At 39.7% G+C, this 20,201-nt stretch overlaps 2 protein-coding genes across 2 annotated transcripts in view; one reads left to right on the top strand and one right to left on the bottom strand.

Annotated features, from left to right (window-relative positions):
* The window catches only part of LOC122712674 (homeobox protein B-H2), a 33,418-nt gene extending 16,378 nt beyond the window's left edge, over window positions 1–17,040 (top strand). The window contains exon 3 of the mRNA XM_043932480.1: window positions 14,014–17,040. Coding sequence (XP_043788415.1) covers window positions 14,014–14,917 — 904 coding nt within the window. The 3' untranslated portion in view covers window positions 14,918–17,040. The remainder of the gene's footprint in view (window positions 1–14,013) is intronic.
* Window positions 1–20,201, bottom strand: part of LOC122712675 — a 112,334-nt gene that overhangs the window by 66,806 nt on the left and 25,327 nt on the right. The window lies entirely within an intron of this gene.

Genomic DNA, 20,201 nt, shown 5'->3' with positions numbered 1-20,201 from the left:
CTTTACCTCGTTTCGAGAATAAATCGAGAATCAAACGATTTATTTGGATATTTTAAAAAGGGCGAAAGAAAGAAGAGAATGTTGGAAAATTAAAAATTTCGATGAATTCGATGGAGAGGGGAAAAAAGAAAGGGAAGGGGTAGGAGACTCGATTTTTAGGATCTTTAGCGGCATCCTTTGTATCCGGACGACGGTTTCCACCGAGTCATTCAGTGGCGCCTGCAATTTCGTCTCGATACTTCCCTATCTTTCCTCGATCATCACGCTCGTTAGTCACGAAGATCCAGTTATTTAACATCGAGCAAAAAAGAAAAAATTAAGAAGATCCCGTATTCTCTTTCGATTCGAGGGAAATTTTCGAAAAATTCGCATTCCCATTTAACAAAAAAAAAAAAAAAAAAANNNNAAAAAAAAAAAAAAAAAAAACAAAAGAAAAAAAAAAGAAATCTTCCAACTATTGAATAATCCTCTCAAAAGCAACGAAAGAAGAATTCTAATCAAAGCGAATTCGATTAAACTCCACTAGCTACTTGAATTTTAATACCGAGTCATTGAAACAAATCCCTTAATCCCTCCCTTCCTTCCTTCCTTTTGTCTTTCCTCCACCGAATTTTCCAGAGAATGTAAATTTCCCTGTACAAAGGAATATTTACAGTGAGACCCCTTCGCAAAGAAACCCCTTCTCTCAACCTTTTCTTTTTTCAAGGGTTGAAAGTGCAGCGAGGAACGCGCCTCACTTTCCACGAAAAGAAATTTCGTTCCAAAATCTAAAATTTCCTCGAGAAATGGCTTCACGCCGATTTTCACCCCGTTGTTAAGGGTCCCTCCCTCCTGGGGTGATTAGCCTCGAAACACCCACAACTGATGACTGCGCGACTTCTGCGCCCCCGTTCACCTCGGACGGGCGGCCGATCGGCCGCTCAAAGAAGGCGAATCGTTAATGAGAATCTCCCAACCTCTCCTCCTTGGAGACGAGGTTGGAAAGGGAGAAAAAAGAAGAAGAAGAAGAAAATAAAAAACGCCAAGGGGGGGGGGGCAAAGTCTCTAAACCGTGCCATTAGACTGTCAATTACCGTGGCGACCGTGCTCCGTTAATGACAGACGTCCAAAAATCGGCCGTTTCGACATTTCTCTGGCTACTATTCAGTCCCTCGAATCTAATTGCGACCGGCCTCGAATCGTTTCCCATCTAGCGACCGAAATCCAACCCCCGATCTAACCTGTTAATCTTCCCCCCTCGAATCGTTACATTTAAATTGTAGATGATACAACAAAGAGATAAATACCTTCACGATCGTATCTCGCGTGGTTACGAAAACAAGAAGAAAAATACGTAATTTCGCAAAATCCGATCTAAAAAAATCCAATTTCTCCACGATATTTATTTCCCTTCTCAACAATGATTCTTAACCGTTTCCAACCGTAATTGCTGAGAAAGAAAATGTATCGTCATACCGACGATCGAATCGGGGGGGTTAATTAATCGAGGAGAATGACGATGACGACGATGATGATACGCGTGCCACGATTATCGCCGTGAATTTTCGATGAGAGAAACAGAGAGAGAGAGAGAGAGAGAGAGAGAGAGAGAGGGGATGGTAGGAGGGAGGCGCAAAAAGACGGGGAAAATTAGTGACGCTTCTGTCAGCCGGCTTCTTAAGTGCCCGCTTAAACTTTTGTTGCTCCGTGTACACGCTTCGCCTCTCGAGTGACTCGGCGCCTTCTCGCCGCGGAGGCGCCGACCACACCTCGGGCGCCACGACGGCCGAACGGATCCCCCGGCGAGTCCCCTCTTCTTCTGAACTATCGCCTATCAGGTGTGGGGTGGCCAACGACTTTTCAACAGCGGACTTCATTGCCGTTCACGCCACGAATTTTTAAGTAAATTTATTCGCGATCCGAGCGAAGGTCAACGAGTAGCGGTAGCAGGCGAGGGATGCGTTTAGAGAGATGAATGGCTCGGCGATGAATTTCTTCAAGCGTCATCTTAGGAGAAGGAGGAGGGGGAAGGGGAGGAGTGACAAATGACTTTTCAATGTATCGATATACACACCCTTTCCTTTTTCTTTCGTGAATTTTTTATCGAAGCGATTTTTCTTCGCTTTCGTTGTAATTAAAAGGACGTGATCAACAAGGGGTTTTTAGGGTTTTTGGGGATTCCATCTTTTCCCCTTTGGATTAGATTTTTCAATGGATGGATAATTTATTTGGAATATGAAACGAAAATATTGCCACGCTTTCTTTTTCTTATGTCAATAAAACGATTCTTGTATTAACTATTAATTGATAACAAATATATTTAAATTTCAGAGGAGTTTAACATTAAATCGAAGCGTGCCGATACTTTCGTACGATGAAAAATTTGTTGGCGAGCGAGTTTCGATATCGGCGTAATTTCGACGCGTATGCACTTACGTCGGCCATTAAAGACGAAGTTTCGAGTTCGATTCAGGAGATTCGGGTGCGTGAGAGGAAACGTTCGGATGCCCCCGGGACGTGACTCGTAATTCTAGAGTATTATGCGGTAGCTCGATGCCGCTGCTATCCACTTTGCCTTACGTTTTTCGAAATCGTTACCCCTCTCGTTCTCGCCCTCTCTTTCACTCCTCGAATCTCCCCTCTCGCGAAGAAACCGACCTCCGTTTCGATCTCGAAACCATTCCACCGATACCTCGGAGAACGATGGAGCGATGGAAGTGTCGAATTTTCATCCGAGTTTTTCTCTCTTTCACTCTTCGAAGAACGAATCTCTTCTCGCGAAAAAACCAATTTCCGTTTCGATCTCGAAACGATTCGACCGATACCTCGGAGAACGATGGAGCGATGGAAATGTGGAATTTTCACTCGAGTTTTTCTTTTTTTCACTCTTCGAGGATCGAATATTTTCTCGCGAAGAAATATATCAGAGAACGATAGAAATGACGAATTTTCATCCGAGTTTTTCTTTTTTTCACTCTTCGAGGATCGAATATTTTCTCGCGAAGAAACCGTTTCGATTTCCGTTTCGATCTCGAAACTATTCGATCGATATCTCAGAGAACGATAGAGCGATGGAAATGTGGAATTTTCACTCGAATTTTTTCTCTCGCGAAGAAATATATCAGAGAACGATGGAAATGACGAATTTTCATCCGAATTTTTCTTTTTTTCACTCCTCGAGGATCGAATCTTTTCTCGCGAAGAAACCGTTTCGATCTTCGTTTCGATCTCGAAACTATTCGACCGATATCTCAGAGAACGATAGAGCGATGGAAGTGTCGAATTTTCATCCGAGTTTTTCTCTCTTTCACTCTTCGAAAAACGAATCTCTTCTCGCGAAAAAACCGATTTCCGTTTCGATCTCGAAACGATTCGACCGATATCTCAGAGAACGATGGAGCGATGGAAATGTGGAATTTTTACTCGAGTTTTTCTTTTTTTCACTCCTCGAGGATCGAATTTACTCTCTCGCGAAGAAATATATCAGAGAACGATGGAAATGACGAATTTTCATCCGAATTTTTCTTTTTTTCACTCCTCGAGGATCGAATCTTTTCTCGCGAAGAAACCGTTTCGATCTTCGTTTCGATCTCGAAACGATTCGACCGATATCTCAGAGAACGATAGAGCGATGGAAATGTGGAATTTTCACTCGAGCTTTTCTTTTTTTCACTCTTCGAGGATCGAATCTACTCTCTCGCGAAGAAATATATCAGAGATGGAAATGACAAATTTTCATTCGAATTTTTCTTTTTTTCATTCTTCGAGAATCGAATCTCTTTTCGCGAAAAAACCGATCTCCGTTTCGATCTCGAAACAACTAATATATCAGAGAATAATAGAACGATGGAAACGTTAAATTTTCATCCAAATTTTTCTTTCTTTCAAGGAAGAGTGTGAAAAGAGGGAGTTAATTGAAAGGTTTCGTTTCGATGATCGAAAATTGCATTGCAATGATCGTTTTCGAAAAGAGTGAAAAAGAAGAAGTAGAGGGAAGAGTTCGAAGTGATTAGATTACCTCTAATCTGGATAGACATGACGTCGATTCGTCTAAACGGGAAAATACATAAAATTCCAACGGGATTAACAAGGGTTAAGGCCGGCAACTAATTAAAGTAGTGAGGCTTCCTCGGTGATTCGTTCGATAAATCCAACCACGACCTCCATCCTAAATCCATCGCGGATACATAAATCACGAGTCGAACGAGTCGCTCCTATTTCAATTAGAACGCGAAGCGCGATTTCTAAACGATTTCTAAACCTTATTGCTATTGGAATTTGATGCAAATTTCACGCGATTGGAATTAGAATTTTTAGAAGAGATTCTCTAGAAAAGAAGGTGAAAGAAGAAAAGCCTACAACAATTTCATCAACGTTCTTTCGAGGACTATTCTTATTTCCCTATACATATAGGTTCGACAATCTTCGAGTTTTCGACATCTTGGTTTATCAAGCAAGGATTGGCTCAAATACCAAAACGGTCGCGTGTGCGCGCCGTTTATGGATGCACCGAGTCGATGCACGATCGTGCACGCAATTAGCCGATAAACGGGGAGCGAGCAACGGTAACGAGTCCTAATGACTTCTAAATAACAACCGACTATGTTTGCCGCGGTGGAGAAAAAGTGGCGTATCGCTTATCGAGGAGTGGACGAGGCAATTTGAGCCGGGGCAGTGATCGATTTCGCGGAAAACACGTACGCCACGAGGAAATCACCGTGACTCGGGTTTTAAATGGTCGATCAGGGATTTCAGGAACGGCGTAAATACCGGTCGGTGCGAGCGTTCATCACGAGTGGTTTTTCGTTTCGCGATCTTGTTTACTCTCGTTTTGTTTATCGGCATTATCGCTACTACGCTGATTCGAATTTTTCCTAGAATCGTTTCTGGAGTATTTGTTTATTTTCTAAGACGCGTAGCGGATGAATCATCGCTTTGAAACGCGTTCAAACGTGTTTTGGAATATAATTATTCGTAAAGAATTAATATTAGCCGAAAATGTGAATAATTTTGTTATTATACGTAGATGTACATGTAGATATGTATATCTATGTATAATCTTTGATTTCTAAGATTTTTCGCAACAAAAAAAGAAGGGAGATATTTGTATCGCGTTAAAAATTTAACAAACTTCTAAAATTCGACTTAATTTTTAAACTATAGTAATTAAAAGTCGCGCGTATATAAAAATTGTTAACAATCCATGTGCTCGCCAATAGATTCGCCAAAAAAAAAATTTAAAAAAAAAATTCTTCATTCTTCTCTGGATCATCCAACTTGATCGAAACTAATCTAATCTAATCGAATCTAATCGAAAATTAACAATTTCTAAACTACATTAACTAAAAGTCACGTATATAAAAATTATTAAAAATCCATGGTCGCCAATAGGTTCGCCAAAATCAAAAAAAAAAATCTTCATTCTTCTCTGGATCATCTAATTTAATCTAATCTAATCGAATCTAATCGAAAATTAACTTAATTTCTAAACTACAATAACTAAAAGTCACGCGTATATAAAAATTATTAAAAATCCATGGTCGCCAATAGGTTCGCCAAAATTAAAAAAAAAAATCTTCATTCTTCTCTGGATCATCTAACTTGATCGAAACTAATCTAATCTAATCGAATTTAATCGAAATAAAACTTATTTTCTAAACTATAATAACTAAAATTCGCATGTATATAAAAATTATTAAAAATCTATGTCGTCGTCAATAGGTTCGCCAAAATCAAAAAAAAAAATTCTTCATTCTTCTCTGGATCATCCAACTTGATCGAAATTAATTTAATCTAATCGAAATACGACTTATTTTCTAAATTATAATAACTAAAAGTCGCGCGTATATAAAAATTATTAAAAATCCATGTGGTCGCCAATAGGTTCGCCAAAATTAAAAAAAAAATTAAAAAAAAATTCTTCATTCTTCTCTGGATCATCCAACTTGATCGAAACTAATCTAATCTAATCGAAATACGACTTAATTTCTAAACTACAATAACTAAAAGTCGCACTTATATAAAATTTGTTGAAAATCCACGTGATCGCCAACAGGTTCGCTAAAATTAAAAAAAAAAATTCTTCATTCTGGATCATCTAACTTGATTTAAACTAGTTTAATCCAATCGAATTTAATCGAAATTCGACTTAATTTCTAAATTATAATAACTAAAGTCGCGCGTAGATAAAAAAAAAAAATTGTTAAAAATCCACGAAATCGCGAATAAGTACGCCGTGTAGTAAAATATTACATCGTGTTCATGATCAATGGTATTTAACATTGGAATTAAAAAAAATCTTCATTCTTCTCTGGATCATCTAACTTAATCTAAGCTAATCTAATCTAATCGAAATTCGACTTAATTTCTAAACTATAATAACTAAAAGTCGCATATATATATAACAAACGAATTGTCCACATGGTCGCTTCGTCCTTCCTCTCTCCTCTCTCGGATCGCTACAACTAAAAGATTGGAATGTTACCACTTCGGACGCGATAACATTCTTCACCTACACCCTACTAGCCGAGAGAATCGTTTTTAAGCGAAACGGAATCTTTCGTTACGCGTAAAGAAGACGAAACTATCGCTAACTCGACGAATATACTAGAACACGAATCCTGGGGAACGCAGAATTGTCCTACGGCTTACTAGAAAATCCTTCACACGGTTTTGCGCTCGTTATACACCATCAACGTTAAACACCATCGACCGTGAACACGATGTAATATTTTACTACACGGCTATCTCGACCCGTAATACCTCGTACACGCGTTGGATAGAAGAACGATACGCGTGTATAACACAGCACAGCCCTAACGATAGAGATACCGAGGCGATAATAAGATACCGATAAAAAAAAAGGAAATTAAAAAATTACCCCCCAACACGCCACGAGTAATCCGAGTAATTTCCATTCTTAAACACTAATTAATACTAATTAATACTAGAATTAATACTTAAAAGATGTTCCCTTTCTCGAAACGGGTTAATCTTCACCAACAGGAATACAGCGAAAGCACGAGTTGAACCGCGTGGGTGCAGATGGTGGTTGAAAACGAATGCAGGATCGAAAAAAAGCACGATGAGCGTTAAAAACGGAAAGAAAATTTCGCGACGCGTAGAAATAAGACGACGATGTTAACGGGACGGCGGATATACTACGACTAAATTTGGAGGACGACCGTATCCCGAAACTTTGTTTTGTTTTTGTACGCGTATCGAAGTCGAGCCCAAGGAGAACGAACGTTCCCGTACCGCGTTTGTATACATTCGTACGGTTATTAAATACGTATCGCGTGTGTATACATACGTACGGTTATTAAATACGTATCGCGTGCGTATATATACGCATTAATAAATACGTACCGCGTATTTACGTACGAATCGACGTAATGATTGATCGTATATTAAAATTCAATTGTTTAATGCGTCATTTTTTTTTGTATTATTTTTTATATAAATATACGCAAAAATTATTCAAGTATTAAATTATTTATCATCGAAAAAACGTTGAATCTTCCTTCGATCTCGGTGATTTTTTAAATATCGCGTCGTTAAAGTTATAAAGATTTATTAGATCGTTCAGATTAGATTAAATCGGGGTAACAGTTGAACGAGTTTTTTAATTTTGATCTTGAAAGTGAAATTAAACAAGCTTAGGATCAAAGTGAATTGATAGATCGAACGAAAATCCATTTAATCTTCGTTTTATATCGGATTTGGATTTAAAAAAAAATCATCGAAACTAGAGGACGATACGTTTTCAAATATTTACGGATGTTTTTTAACATTTCGATCTTACACATATAATATCCAGATCCGATCTAACTGCTTTTTTACTTGCAGCGATGAAAAAAAAATTTCCAAAAATTTCACGAATAAATTTCACAAATAAATCCATAAATCAATCATTCCCCGCTATGATAAATGCTTCGAACGAACACTTTCCGTAAATCCGTATAATGCGTAAAAACATGTAACGAACGAATTTTCACCTCGCTTTCGACACTTTATATTAATCGTACCGTTACATCCGTGTTACGAATTAACGAATCAATTAGTCGAAACAAAGTAACGGCGCAAAAGGACATCGGCAAACGAGGAGAAAGTTCTCGTTAAATATAGCAATTACCTAAACCGTCCTATGTTTAAACATGTTTCCTCGCCTCGAGGGGATCTGTTAATTAAGAGAGACTGCGAGCAAAAAGCATTTCCATTGAAACGGTAAATTAAGTGCAAATTTTACCGCGGGATTTATGGAAAAGGAAAAAGAAAAAAAAAGAAAAAGAAAAGAAAAGAAAAGAAACGGCGTCGAGAGAAATGCGTGGAAGAAACGGTGATTTTTCTCCGCTTCTTCTTTCTTCTCTTTCTCTTTTTTCTTTTTTCTCCCCCTCCCTCTCTTTCTCTCCCTCTCCATAAAAGTGGAGGCGCCGTACGTACGTAACAGCCGTATGGCGACACATCAGCCAACGCCGTCGTGATACATCGCACATCGTGAGAATCCGGCTCCGTTGTTTCTTGAGGCTTCTCGACACCAGCCGGAAGAACACACGAGCTTCCCACGCCTCCGGTAAACCGCTTTATAACGGATCGTCTTGATTTCTCCGGCTAGTCAAATGCGCTCGTTTCGAGCCGATCTTTCTCCCCTCTCCACTCCTCTCGCGAGCAGAAAAATTCGTGTCACGAAAACCAGGTGGTTGCACGGTTGTATTTGTATCGAGCGTACGTACACACGGTAGATTTTCGCGAGCCGTGGAATTTCGCGAAACAGGTAGAAAAAAAAAAAAAAGAAACGAGGCTAACCAAGGAGGGTGTAACGATACATTTGCATGCACATTTGTCGGCCTTTATGAGTTAACGGGGTTATAACTACGTTTCCACGTCTAAAAATACTGTAACTGGCACGGCAATTTCTATACAAGAGCGTGGGCTCTTGTATATACATATATATATATATATATAGTTTTCTTTCTAGCTCGTTACCTCTCGATCATCGTTTTAATCCAATGCGGTTTTCGAAGAGTCGGTGGTTAGAAATTTGTCGAACGTTAAAAAAACGCGTGACAGGGAATGTTAATTCGAACCTTTCATACCATCCCTTTGTACGAGAGAGAATCGACACGTATATCTATCCACAGGAGGAACATGTGTTCCAACGGGGCAAGTCGAGCAAATAATAATTTGAAAATATGTCGCCCTATTCTATTAGCTCTCTCTCTCTCTCTCTCTCTTTCTCTTCGTCTGTCGCCATTATATTGTCGCAAACCGAGGTTGGTTGCATTAGTGTCGCCGAGGACACTGTAACCGCAAAACCACCGACCGGTCCCAAAACACCATTATAAATGCATTAACTCTCTCTCTCTCTCTCTCTCCCTTTATCCTCCCCCTTTTAACCGCTCGCGCAATTCTTTATCCATATATATCGTTCTTTATCTTTATCTTATAAATTCATTATCTTTGTTCTTATAAATCGCCGTGTAATCGTAAAAAAATCGTACGAAGACACGTACGTACGTTTCGTCGAAATTTTCCTCCCTCGTTAAAAAAATATATCGAGCGTAATATATTAATTATCATTAATTATCCAAAAGAATAATTTTATTATTAAACGTTATATACGAGAGACGAGATATATATATATATATATAATATGCAACCGATCGAAGGAAAAACCAGTTTCCCAGAGTCACGAGAGGATCGTGAACCGAGGTTCCCTTTACCTCGTCGACGATCATTAAGCCCTGGATGGAAGCGATCGTTACACTTTTCTTAACACTTCACCCCTCTCCTCCTCTCCCTCTCCCTCTCCCCCCGTTTACCGTACGCTTTATTCGCAACCCGGCTCTCGAGGACGATAAATCAATGACTCTTGCTCTTTCCGCAGCCACTTCCGACCCCCTCTCCCCCCTCTCTTTCTCCCCGGTTCACCGCCGATACAAAGAGCCGGCACAGCAATTAAGGGTGTTTTAGAGTGGCTGCACTCGAAAATGACCGGCCACCCCTTGCTTGCGTGCACGCGGTGGGGGTATTAAAAAACATTACTCATCATATAATCGCACGAGTGGTTTTCATTGCAACTTGTCGTCTCCACCCCTCCCCTTCTCACCCCGACGGTATCTCTGCTCGGTTTACAACACGGCTTCTCCCTTCTATCCCTATCTATCTATCTATCTCTCTCTATCTCTCGTTTGTCGGTATAGCTCTCCATCTCCTTCTCGCCAACGGTGGCAGCGGAAAAATGAGAAATGATCGCGCGGCTCCTCGATTCGAGGAGAGGGGCCCTGTTTAAAATTCATGAACGATTTTACTGCTCTCCTACCCCCCCTCTCCCCTCAATCTCCCCACAAAAGAGGCATATCGAGAGAGAGAGAGAGAGAGAGAATGTGTGGCCCACATTTCGAAACGATCCGCGTGTGTGCTGGATAAAAGTCGAGAGACAGGAATGGTGGAGAGAGAGGGAGGGAGAGAGAGAGAGAGAGAGAGAGAGAGAGGTGTACAGCAACCCCACGAAATATATTAATTGTCGAATTTTCCGTGCGAGTTGCATATCCGTTAGAGACCCCGCTTTGTCCCTTGCCAGCCACGGATCTCCTGATTATTAATTACCCTGACAACGAACTTTCTCATCCCCCCACCTCACTCCTCCCTCGCCCGAAACTCGCCGCGGCCTCGTTTCGAAGGTTTCACCTTTTTTCCTCTCTCTATTTTATTTTTATCTATTTTCATCTCGTTTCTTTTTTTTTTTTTTTTTTTTTTTTTTTTTTTTTTTTTTTTTATTTTATTTTATTTAATTTTCATCCACCGTCGCCGGTTTGTTTTTATGGAAAAACGTAACGAATGTCCCCCTCGACAAGGGGGAGGGGAGGACTCGTTAATTATCGCCCCGAATTCCGAGCGGCGAGCGAATTCGTCGGCTTTTAATTGAGTGGACGGGCGTGCAGGCAGGGCTGATTTATCATTGTGGATAATCGTGGACGTTTGACGTTGGCTGCCTAGCCACAGAAATTTTATATACAATCCGATTCCGCTTCTTGTTTCGTGGATGGAGATTTTTTTTCTTTTTTTTCTAATTAGCCAGGGGCCTAGGTAATTAAGTTCGCGCGTGTCGGTTGATCGATCGACCGTTACTGGAGCATGAATCCATATTAAATGGAGATCGATTACGCGTATAACTGCCGTTAATTATTAACGAGGAGGTGGTAATACAGTTATTAGACGACAGGCTTTAATAATAATTTTCGAGGAAAGAGCGATTTTTCTTTTCTTTATATATTTCGTGCTTAGATAATAAAATCGATTCCTCTAAAGTATTCGTTTAAATCACTTTCATATTTATCCGAAATATAAAATTCCATATCCTATATAATCTCGTTATCCTAATAATTTCCACATAGCGAACATCGTTTCGATGTATCGTTTTCGTAGGCCGTTTAAAACCCCGAAAACACCGCGGAATAATTTAATCGAGAGACAATAGTGTAACATTACGTTTACAGTAATAACAAATAACGAGTTTAAATACTCGTTATCAAATACTCGAAGAGAGAGGTAAATCACCACGTGTCGGCTCGTCGACGCGAGACTATAATTTTCCTCTCCGCTCTTTAATAATTATCCAACCGTAATTGGTTCAATCGAACCAGTGTGTCATCATCGTCGTGCATGCTTTCCCCCTACGCTTTTTCGATCTGAATAAAAATAATATCGATGAAGGAGAGGATAATAAAAAGACAAAAAATTATCGACGAATCTCGAGACACTCGCGGGAAAAAAAGAGAAAGGACGGTTGATGCTACAATCTTATTATTATTATTGCGCTTTTCTGTACGAGAATCGACGAGTTTTCAAACTCTTCGTACATCGAAAGGGGAGAAGGTAGAAGTTCCCTCCGAGTAATAATTGCGACGTGGAAAAGCATGGCACGAAATCGCACGCTTTTCACCCCCTCCCTCCGTAGTCGGAAACATTTTCTTATCGGTGATTGGGATCGAACCAATCCTACTACCCTTTTATTTTACAAATGATCGCAATTTTCCTCGAGTCATCGCGCCGCATCGAAACTTACATCTGTGTGTGTATAAAACCCTTATCAAATTTTACTTATCAAGAAAGGTCTGTTTTTCGTAAGAAATTTATGATTCTATTATTATTATTTGTCGAGATACATACGAATCTTTTTTTAAGAATTTCTCTAAAGAAGATGTAAAAATTATTGTCACTTAATTATTCGTATGTTATGTAATTTTATCGTTTCCATTTCCTCGACGAAACGAAGATTTTTCGCCATTTTAAAGACGTTTAATCATCACGTGGTTCATATTCAAACCGTAGTATATTATTATTCGGTAAGAATTTTGGAAAGATTTGCACCGGCACACCTCTAAACACGTCTCTAAAGCAGTAGGCGCGCGTGGCATGATACGCGATGATTAGGCGGTGAAACTCCATGGGCTATTTGTTAGTATAATAAGCCCGCCAACAGTGTGGCCAACCTAACCACTTGGCGGCACGCCACCCCGTTTTAGCGTAATTGTCCCAGATCGAGATTTACATACGCGAACAGAGATTGGGAGGCGATCGAACGAGCAGGGGTTCGGATTCGAAGAAATCGTAAAAAAAAGAAAAAAAAAAAAAAGGCAGGAGAAATTTTTATTCCACCCTTCGAAAGAGTGGATATAGACGAGGGTGAACTAACTGAACGACACTGTGAAAAATTTTACCAAGCGTATCAAGGATATCTAAAATAATTTGAAAGTAAATTTGAAAGAGAGAAGGGGGAGGGAGAGGATCAATATAACTTTTGAAATTGTATCCTTGCGAAGTTGTAATTATCGATAAAAAAAAAAAATAGTTTAAATAGAAGTTTTCTTAATTAACAAACTTCCACATTTACGTAAAAGTTTTCGGTGCAAATCTTGTAAATTCTTACAATTTCATCTTTTTATACATATCAAAATTATCTGGATAAAAAAATCTCGTAACGCGAGTTTCTTTCTGATTAACAAACTTTCAATTCGCAAAGTAAACACTCGTTTCTTTTCCAACTTCAATTTCGTAACCGTAAAAGTTTCCTTCAAACGGATCGATAGGATTAAAAAATATCCACCAATCTAGTAAGTAAACTCAGAAAAATTTCGTTTACCAAATTTTCTCCAAAATAATTCTCAATGAAATAAAGCATTCACTTTCAAATTTCCAAACGACATCATAAGATATAAAATCTCTCTCTCCCTAAATATAACAGAAAAAAAAATAAATAAATCGCCTTAAAAATTAACCCCTACATACTCAATAAACTGGAAAAATTTTCTGCAAAATAATTCTCAATGAAATAAAACATTCAAATTTCCAAACTTTCGAACGACATCATAAGATATAAAATCTCTTTCTCCCTAAATATAACAGAAAAAAAAATAAATAAATCGCCTTAAAAATTAACCCCTACATACTCAATAAACTGGAAAAATTTTCTCCAAAATAATTCTCAATGAAATAAAACATTCACTATCAAATTTCCAAAAGACATAATAAGATATAAAATCTCTCTCTCCCTAAATATAACAGAAAAAAAGAAAAATGAATAAATCGCCTTAAAAACTAACCCCTCCATACTCAGTAAACTGGAAAAATTTTCTCCAAAATAATTCTCAATGAAATAAAACATTCAAATTTCCAAACTTTGGAACGACATAATAAGATATAAAATATCTTTCTCCCTAAATATAACAGAAAAAAAAATAAATAAATCGCCTTAAAAATTAACCCCTCCATACTCAGTAAACTGGAAAAATTTTCTCCAAAATAATTCTCAATGAAATAAACGATTCAAATTTCCAAACTTTCGAACGATATCACAAGATTTTCTCCAAAATAATTCTCAATGAAACAAAACATTCACTGTCAAATTTCCAAACGACATAATGAGATATAAAAATCTCTCTCTCCCTAAATATAACAGGAAAAAAAGAAAAAAAAAAAATAAATAAATCGCGTTAAAAATTAACCCCTCCCCCCCCTCCATTCTGTTCGCAGAACGAAGTGGAAGAGGCAAACGATCGTCGGCTTCGAGATAATGGCGGAGAACAATTTCGCGGTGGCTGCATTCCAACAGTTGTACGGAAGCGGGGCAGCGGCTGTCCCGGCGCATCCCGCTGCCGGACGATACTGGCCTTACCCGAGCGCCCACGCACTGCCCGCGAACGGCCTCTTTTACCAGCAAGCGTCAGCGGCGGCCGTCACCTTGCAGAAGCCACTTCCGTACAGATTGTACCCACCCACCATGATCCTGGCCGGGCCGAGCAACCCCCTCGGATCTTTGACCGCGAGCTCCAGCCTGTCCAACCTGAGCAACTACTACAGGGACAGCCCGGAGATGGGCGAGGGAGGGAGGGAGAGGGAGGGTAGGCAGCAGAGGGACAGAAGCAAGAGCCCCGTGTTGAGCGACAGGTCCCCGCTGATGAAGGAGGAGAGGCTTTACGCGGCCACGATGGTGCAAGCCGGGTCGAGCAACACGGCCACCCTTGGAGGTACCTTGACAGCGAGCTCCAGCCTGTCCAACCTGAGCACGTATTACAGGGACAGCCCGGAGGACGGGCGGGAGGGGATGGGCAGGGGGTCGAGGCAGAGGGACAGGAGCAAGAGTCCTGCCGGGTTGAGGGAAAGGTCCCCGATGTGCAAGGACGAGAGGTTGTACCCGTCCCCGATGCTCCAGCCGGGACCGAGCAACACCAGCGTGGCATCGTTGACAGGTTCCGGGATGCAGAATTTGGCCGGTTATTACAGGGACAGTCCGGACATGATCGAGGGAAGGGAGAGGGAACATTTGGGGAGAGGAGCGAGGCAGAGGGAGAGGAGCGCGAGCCGTTCGCCGAAGAGGGAGGACAGCCCTCAGAGTATAAGGGCGGACAGTGACGACGAGAGTATACACGATATCTAGGATAATGAACGAGGAGGATGGAAGATGAAGGGTTGTCGTTGAGAGGAGAGGGTACGATCGATCCGAGAGGAAGAAAGTGGAAAAACTCGCTCTGGAGATCCTTTCCTTNTTTTTTTTTTTTTTTTTTTTTCCTTTCTTTTTCAAAAAGTTGTGGAAAGTTGTGTGCGTGCGTGCGTGCGATATCTCGAGAAAAAAAATGTTCGAGTGTTTCTATTATGTTGTTAGAGGCAGCCAATCGACGAGAAGATATAGTCTTTATAAAGAAGACGCGCGCGGTGATTTTTTTGTAGCAATTATACTCCGTTCTAACTAACCCAACTTACTTGCGTAACCGCCAACAGATGAATGTAATGGAAGAAAAAAAACAAAAAAAACAAAAAACGAAAAAGAACAAAAAAAAAAAAAAAAGAAAGAATATTATTTCTCGTCGTCGATCGTTGAAAGAAAAAAAACTTTCGCGCGCGAAAGCTCGCGAAATTCCACGCCAACGACAAGTATTGCGCGAAAGAAAAGAAGAGAAAAAAAGAAAAAGAAAAGAAAAAAAGAAAAAAAAAGAACGGTCGATTTCGTGAGGTGGAGCAGAGGAAGTGACATTGCACGGGACGTCCGGGATTTCCTAGATAATGAGAATGGGCGAAGAGGAAGCGTTATGTGGTTAACCAAAGTTTCGCGATTCGAACGATTTAGCGAGCCGAACGTTACGCTGAGACCAGTATTCATACTCCTAATAATCGTCATATACCGATCGTAGAGATCGAAAGGGATCGAACGCGGATCGACGCTTGATCGACGACGACTCGACGGATTTATCGCGTGTGCGTGTGTGCGTGTGTGCGTGTGGATGCATCTGTTTGTACGCGACGTAACGTAAAAACGCCAAAAGGAAACGATCGACGAGTGGATCGAGCGTCGTTGAACGACGCGAGCGAGGTTAACAAATGAAAAAAAAAAAAAAAAAGAAAAAGAAAAAAAGAAACGTTTTCTGAACGTTTTTTTCGCGGTGTAAATAAAAAAAAAAAAAAAAAAGAAAACTCGTTCGTCCGGTGAAAAAAGGGAGGGAAGGATGAAGACGAGGGCAGACCTCGAGAATCGAGAAGGAGTCGCGCCAGGGAACGAGGCGATCGCGCACGAATCTGCGATTAATACGACATTAGAGAGGGGACCTTTGCCTGGGGAAAGGGAGGGGGGAAGGGATACGAAATGACACGAAATTACACGCGGTCGAAAAGAGTGAAGCGTAGTTCTCGAGACTAGTATTTTTCTCCGTTATTCTCCCCCATTTGGGGAATATCGGTCGCGATCTTGCCTCGATCCTTGCCTCAAAGATCTCGTACGGATGCGAATTATTATCTCTATCGCGAGTAAAATTCGAGAGGGGGTTGATCCGAATGCAATGCTCGTGAAACTTTTAAACAAAAGAGAAGAGTTGTTTGGCTGTTGGAAAAATTGGCGGAAAAATTTCGAACGTTGCATTCGGAGGGAGCATTATAGAATTGTAAATAGAATTATAGGATTCGATTCGCGCGGCGTCGATTTCCATTCCATTTCGGCAGACAAATGTTGTAAATAGCTAACGTTTGATGGGATGAGATGGTGTATCAGTAAGGTTGAACAGGTTGGTCGATATCCCGTTAAATGGAAGCCAACCGTGATAACAAGATATTCCAGAAGTATTTTTCAGATTTCAATATACGTAGAATGGACAAACGCGTCGCAACGCGTGTTTGAATCGTCGAACTTTTAGATAGATAGAGTTTTTAAAAATTAATAATTCAATTAGTCGAATTCGACTTGGAATATGTCCAAATTCGACAGAATATTCCAAAGTTCGACGCTCCACGCGCGATTGCCGCGTTGTTCACCGAAATGATGAAATACCAGTATTACGAATACATAAAATTAGGCTGTAACGACGAAAAGAATAAAGGTGTAACGACATGTAAAGGGACACGCGTTAGAGGAATGACGGCGTTGTTGTGTAAAAACCGTCGGGACGCATCAGAATCAGTGGGTCTCACGGTATCGTGCGACTTAACGTTAAGTAATGCAGCAAGAAGTATACATAGTAATAAAAATCATGCTTTGTAAAATAATGTCTGTATAGCGAGAATTATTATATGGAAAATATATTATACTAAATTTAACGCTCAGTCTCTCTCATTCTACTTTTCTTTTCTTTTTCTTCTATCTCTTTATTTTCTATCTTAACGAATTATCCCCTTCTTTCTCTTTCTGGTGGCACGTTCGTTATATCAGATATTTATCATTATACGAGCGAGCATTATTATTATTATTATTATTACATTATTTCGATATGAAGGGAAAAAGCGCTTGCAAGCATTCGAGATTCGTCGAAAAATCGTCGTTATTTTTATTACCATTATAATCCAAAGATGGCGGGGTGCAAAGCTTAATCGAATTCTCGAATTAACACTTTCTTCTTCTTCTTTTTCTTAATTCGCGAAATTAACGACGAGCCGGAAGCAGATCGTAGATTAAAGTTACTACAACTCGGTCGTTAGGTGAAAATGAAAGGAAGAAGAGGCGTGTTTTCTTCGCTGTGTTTCCTCGGAGGGGAAAAAAATTTGCAACTATTAAAAGGCAAGCCTCCTTGGTCGCTTAGCTATCGATCCTTTTCCCCTGGCCACTGAATTGACCTTTGAACGACGAGGGCCCTTCGAGCCCTTCTTTCCAATGTTTTTCACGCGACGATGCATATTTCAAGAGACTCGCGATCGGGTTAATGCCTGAACACACAGAGATCGTGTACTGTTTGCTCATTTGCATTCCCATTTGCATACGCGCACTTATGTTAAACCGTTTGATCGCGTTTTGCAAGCAAACGATCCAAAAAAAAACACTACACTAATCGTGATAGTTGAATAACGTAAGCTGTTTCGAATTATTTACCAATAAGTCTGCGAGAAAAGAAATAGAATTATCTTAAGATTTGTTTCAATTTTTCGAATTATTCAGAACATTGTTAATTTTTTATTATCGCGAATTTCTTATTTCCCTTTAATAATCGAACGATCTTTAGATACATTAACGATGATGAAAAATATTTATTAACTTCGAGTTTTATTCGAGTATCGATATAGATATACAACAAAACTTTATATTTATCAATTATTTTTCACAATTTTTCATCTCGATTCAAATGGATATATACGAATATTCTAAAAATGAGTACACAGTAGATATGCACTAATCCAGATTAAAACGCAGTGAGCATATTGACCTCCCCTATTCGACAGTTTAGTTTATGATAAACAGACTGCGAATTTTTATGCAAATTTTTAATTGAACGTGACGTAGAGAAATGGAAATTTTATTTAAATATCGAAACAGTTATATAACTTTAATAACAAGAGGCAAGATATTTATCCCTGCACTGACGATTAATCCCTAAACTTATCCAATAAATTAACTAAAATTAATAAATAACATTATCCAAAATACACATTATTGTTAATAACTTTTCCCAAACAAATCAAACAATACGAATTATCGAAATTTTGTTCCCGATCCGCGCGAAGGAATCGCAAGAGCGTAAAACAATTATTATTATTATTATTATTATTATTATTATTATTATTATTATTATTATTATTATTATAGGAGAGGGAAGGGGTGACCGTCTCCGTCTCCGTTGCCGTGTTTTCGGGGCCCGGTGTGTAATTTGCCAGGGCCTTACGAGCCGTCGAAGGCGAAACCCGGGAAGCGTGACAGCGTGGCCGAGGCTTTAATCGCGTTTGCTTATTTCCGGTGTTGGTCAGCCGACGCTGCAATTATGTAGGAGCGAGGCTCGAGCGCTAACTGCTGCACAAGGGCTTATTTTATTCCTATTAGGGTAAAACGGGTAGCGGCGGGAGGAGGAGGAGGAGGAGGAGGAGGAGGAGGACGCTCGTTCTCCTCGTGTATCCTCAATTACGTGAAATTAATTTCGACCCCATTAGCGGTGGCCCGACGATTTTTCTCAACGTCTCTCCCCCTCGTTCATATTCGATACATAAAAGAGAAAAACTCGTAAGTAACTCCTTTCAAGTTTTGTACTCGTGTAATTGTAATTATGATGTTGAAGCGGGAAATTATTCGAGATATTTGAGATATTTCGTTGCATTGGAATTGAATTTTTAATTTTAAAAAATTATATTTATATTATCATGTTTGAAATTTCCCTTCAGAGAAATTATCTTTTAAACTTCTTACGATGATTTTGCAACGAGGAATCTTAATAAATCTTAAATACATTCTTTCGGTGAAAGGATGCAGTAATCTTGATAAGGAAAGTGAGATGTTCACTTTTTTTTTTTTTTTTTTTTTTTTTAATTCTTTTACAATATTTTTCTTCCCACCGATGCGAAGGATGATAAATTTAGAAAATTATCCACTCCTCGGTGAAAGCAATTATTTCTCGTCGAAATTCGAATAATTTTTAATTTCACAGTTACACGACAGTTACACGAAGATGGAAGAGACAAAATTTAGAAAGAGTGCAATCTCGATACGAAAACGATGCGATGAAAACGAGGAAATTATCGTAATGAAAGGTTCATTGATTACATTTATCTTCCATCGAAATTGAAATAATCAATATCAATCATCTGCTTACTTTCTTATTTATATTTGATAAACAGGAAGTCGCGTCGAAGGAGGCAAAGATTCAGCCATTAGATAGAGCGTTAACCGATCCATCGGTGAAAGGATGCATACGAGGAAAAGCAAAATATTTATTCTTCCTTTCCTTTTCTTTTCTTCTCTTTTTTCTTTATTTCTTTCTTTCTTTCTTTCTTTTCCCTTTTTTATAATACTTTCTATAGAAGAAGGTTCGTGTCGGTGGAACGAGCGTCACTTCCGTGGGACAGGGCACGAATGCAACGTTGTTAAATATCGCGCACCGAACGTGTGCCTCGTAAAATGTTTTAAGAAACCAGTGCGCGCGCGGTTTGCATAATTGCAGACCGTGGCCGAGAACGGATGCGCTTATTAGCTGAAAGCTGGTAGGAAATCACAGTTTCATTTTTTCGCGCGGTAGTTGGTTTCCCGAAGGTACACCGCCCCAATGGAAACCGAAGAAGAAGAAGAAGAAGAAGAAGAAGAAGAAGAAGAAGAGGAGGAGGAGGAGGAAGAAGGGACTGGCGAGAGAGGATGTGGTTAACCCACGGTCAAATCGAGCTTTTGCCGGGCTTCTGCATCCTGAAACGGGCGACAAAAGAGAATCACCGGAACAAAAGTACGCGAGTATACTCTGCCCCCGCATCCTGTCCGCTTTTGCCCTGAC

The sequence above is a fragment of the Apis laboriosa genome, unplaced genomic scaffold (assembly GCF_014066325.1).
Source record: "Apis laboriosa isolate Shangri-la unplaced genomic scaffold, ASM1406632v1 scaffold204_cov149, whole genome shotgun sequence".
NCBI classification, from domain to species: Eukaryota; Metazoa; Arthropoda; class Insecta; order Hymenoptera; family Apidae; genus Apis; species Apis laboriosa.
Note: the sequence above shows the minus strand (reverse complement) of the source record. Positions and strands in the feature narration are given on the sequence as shown.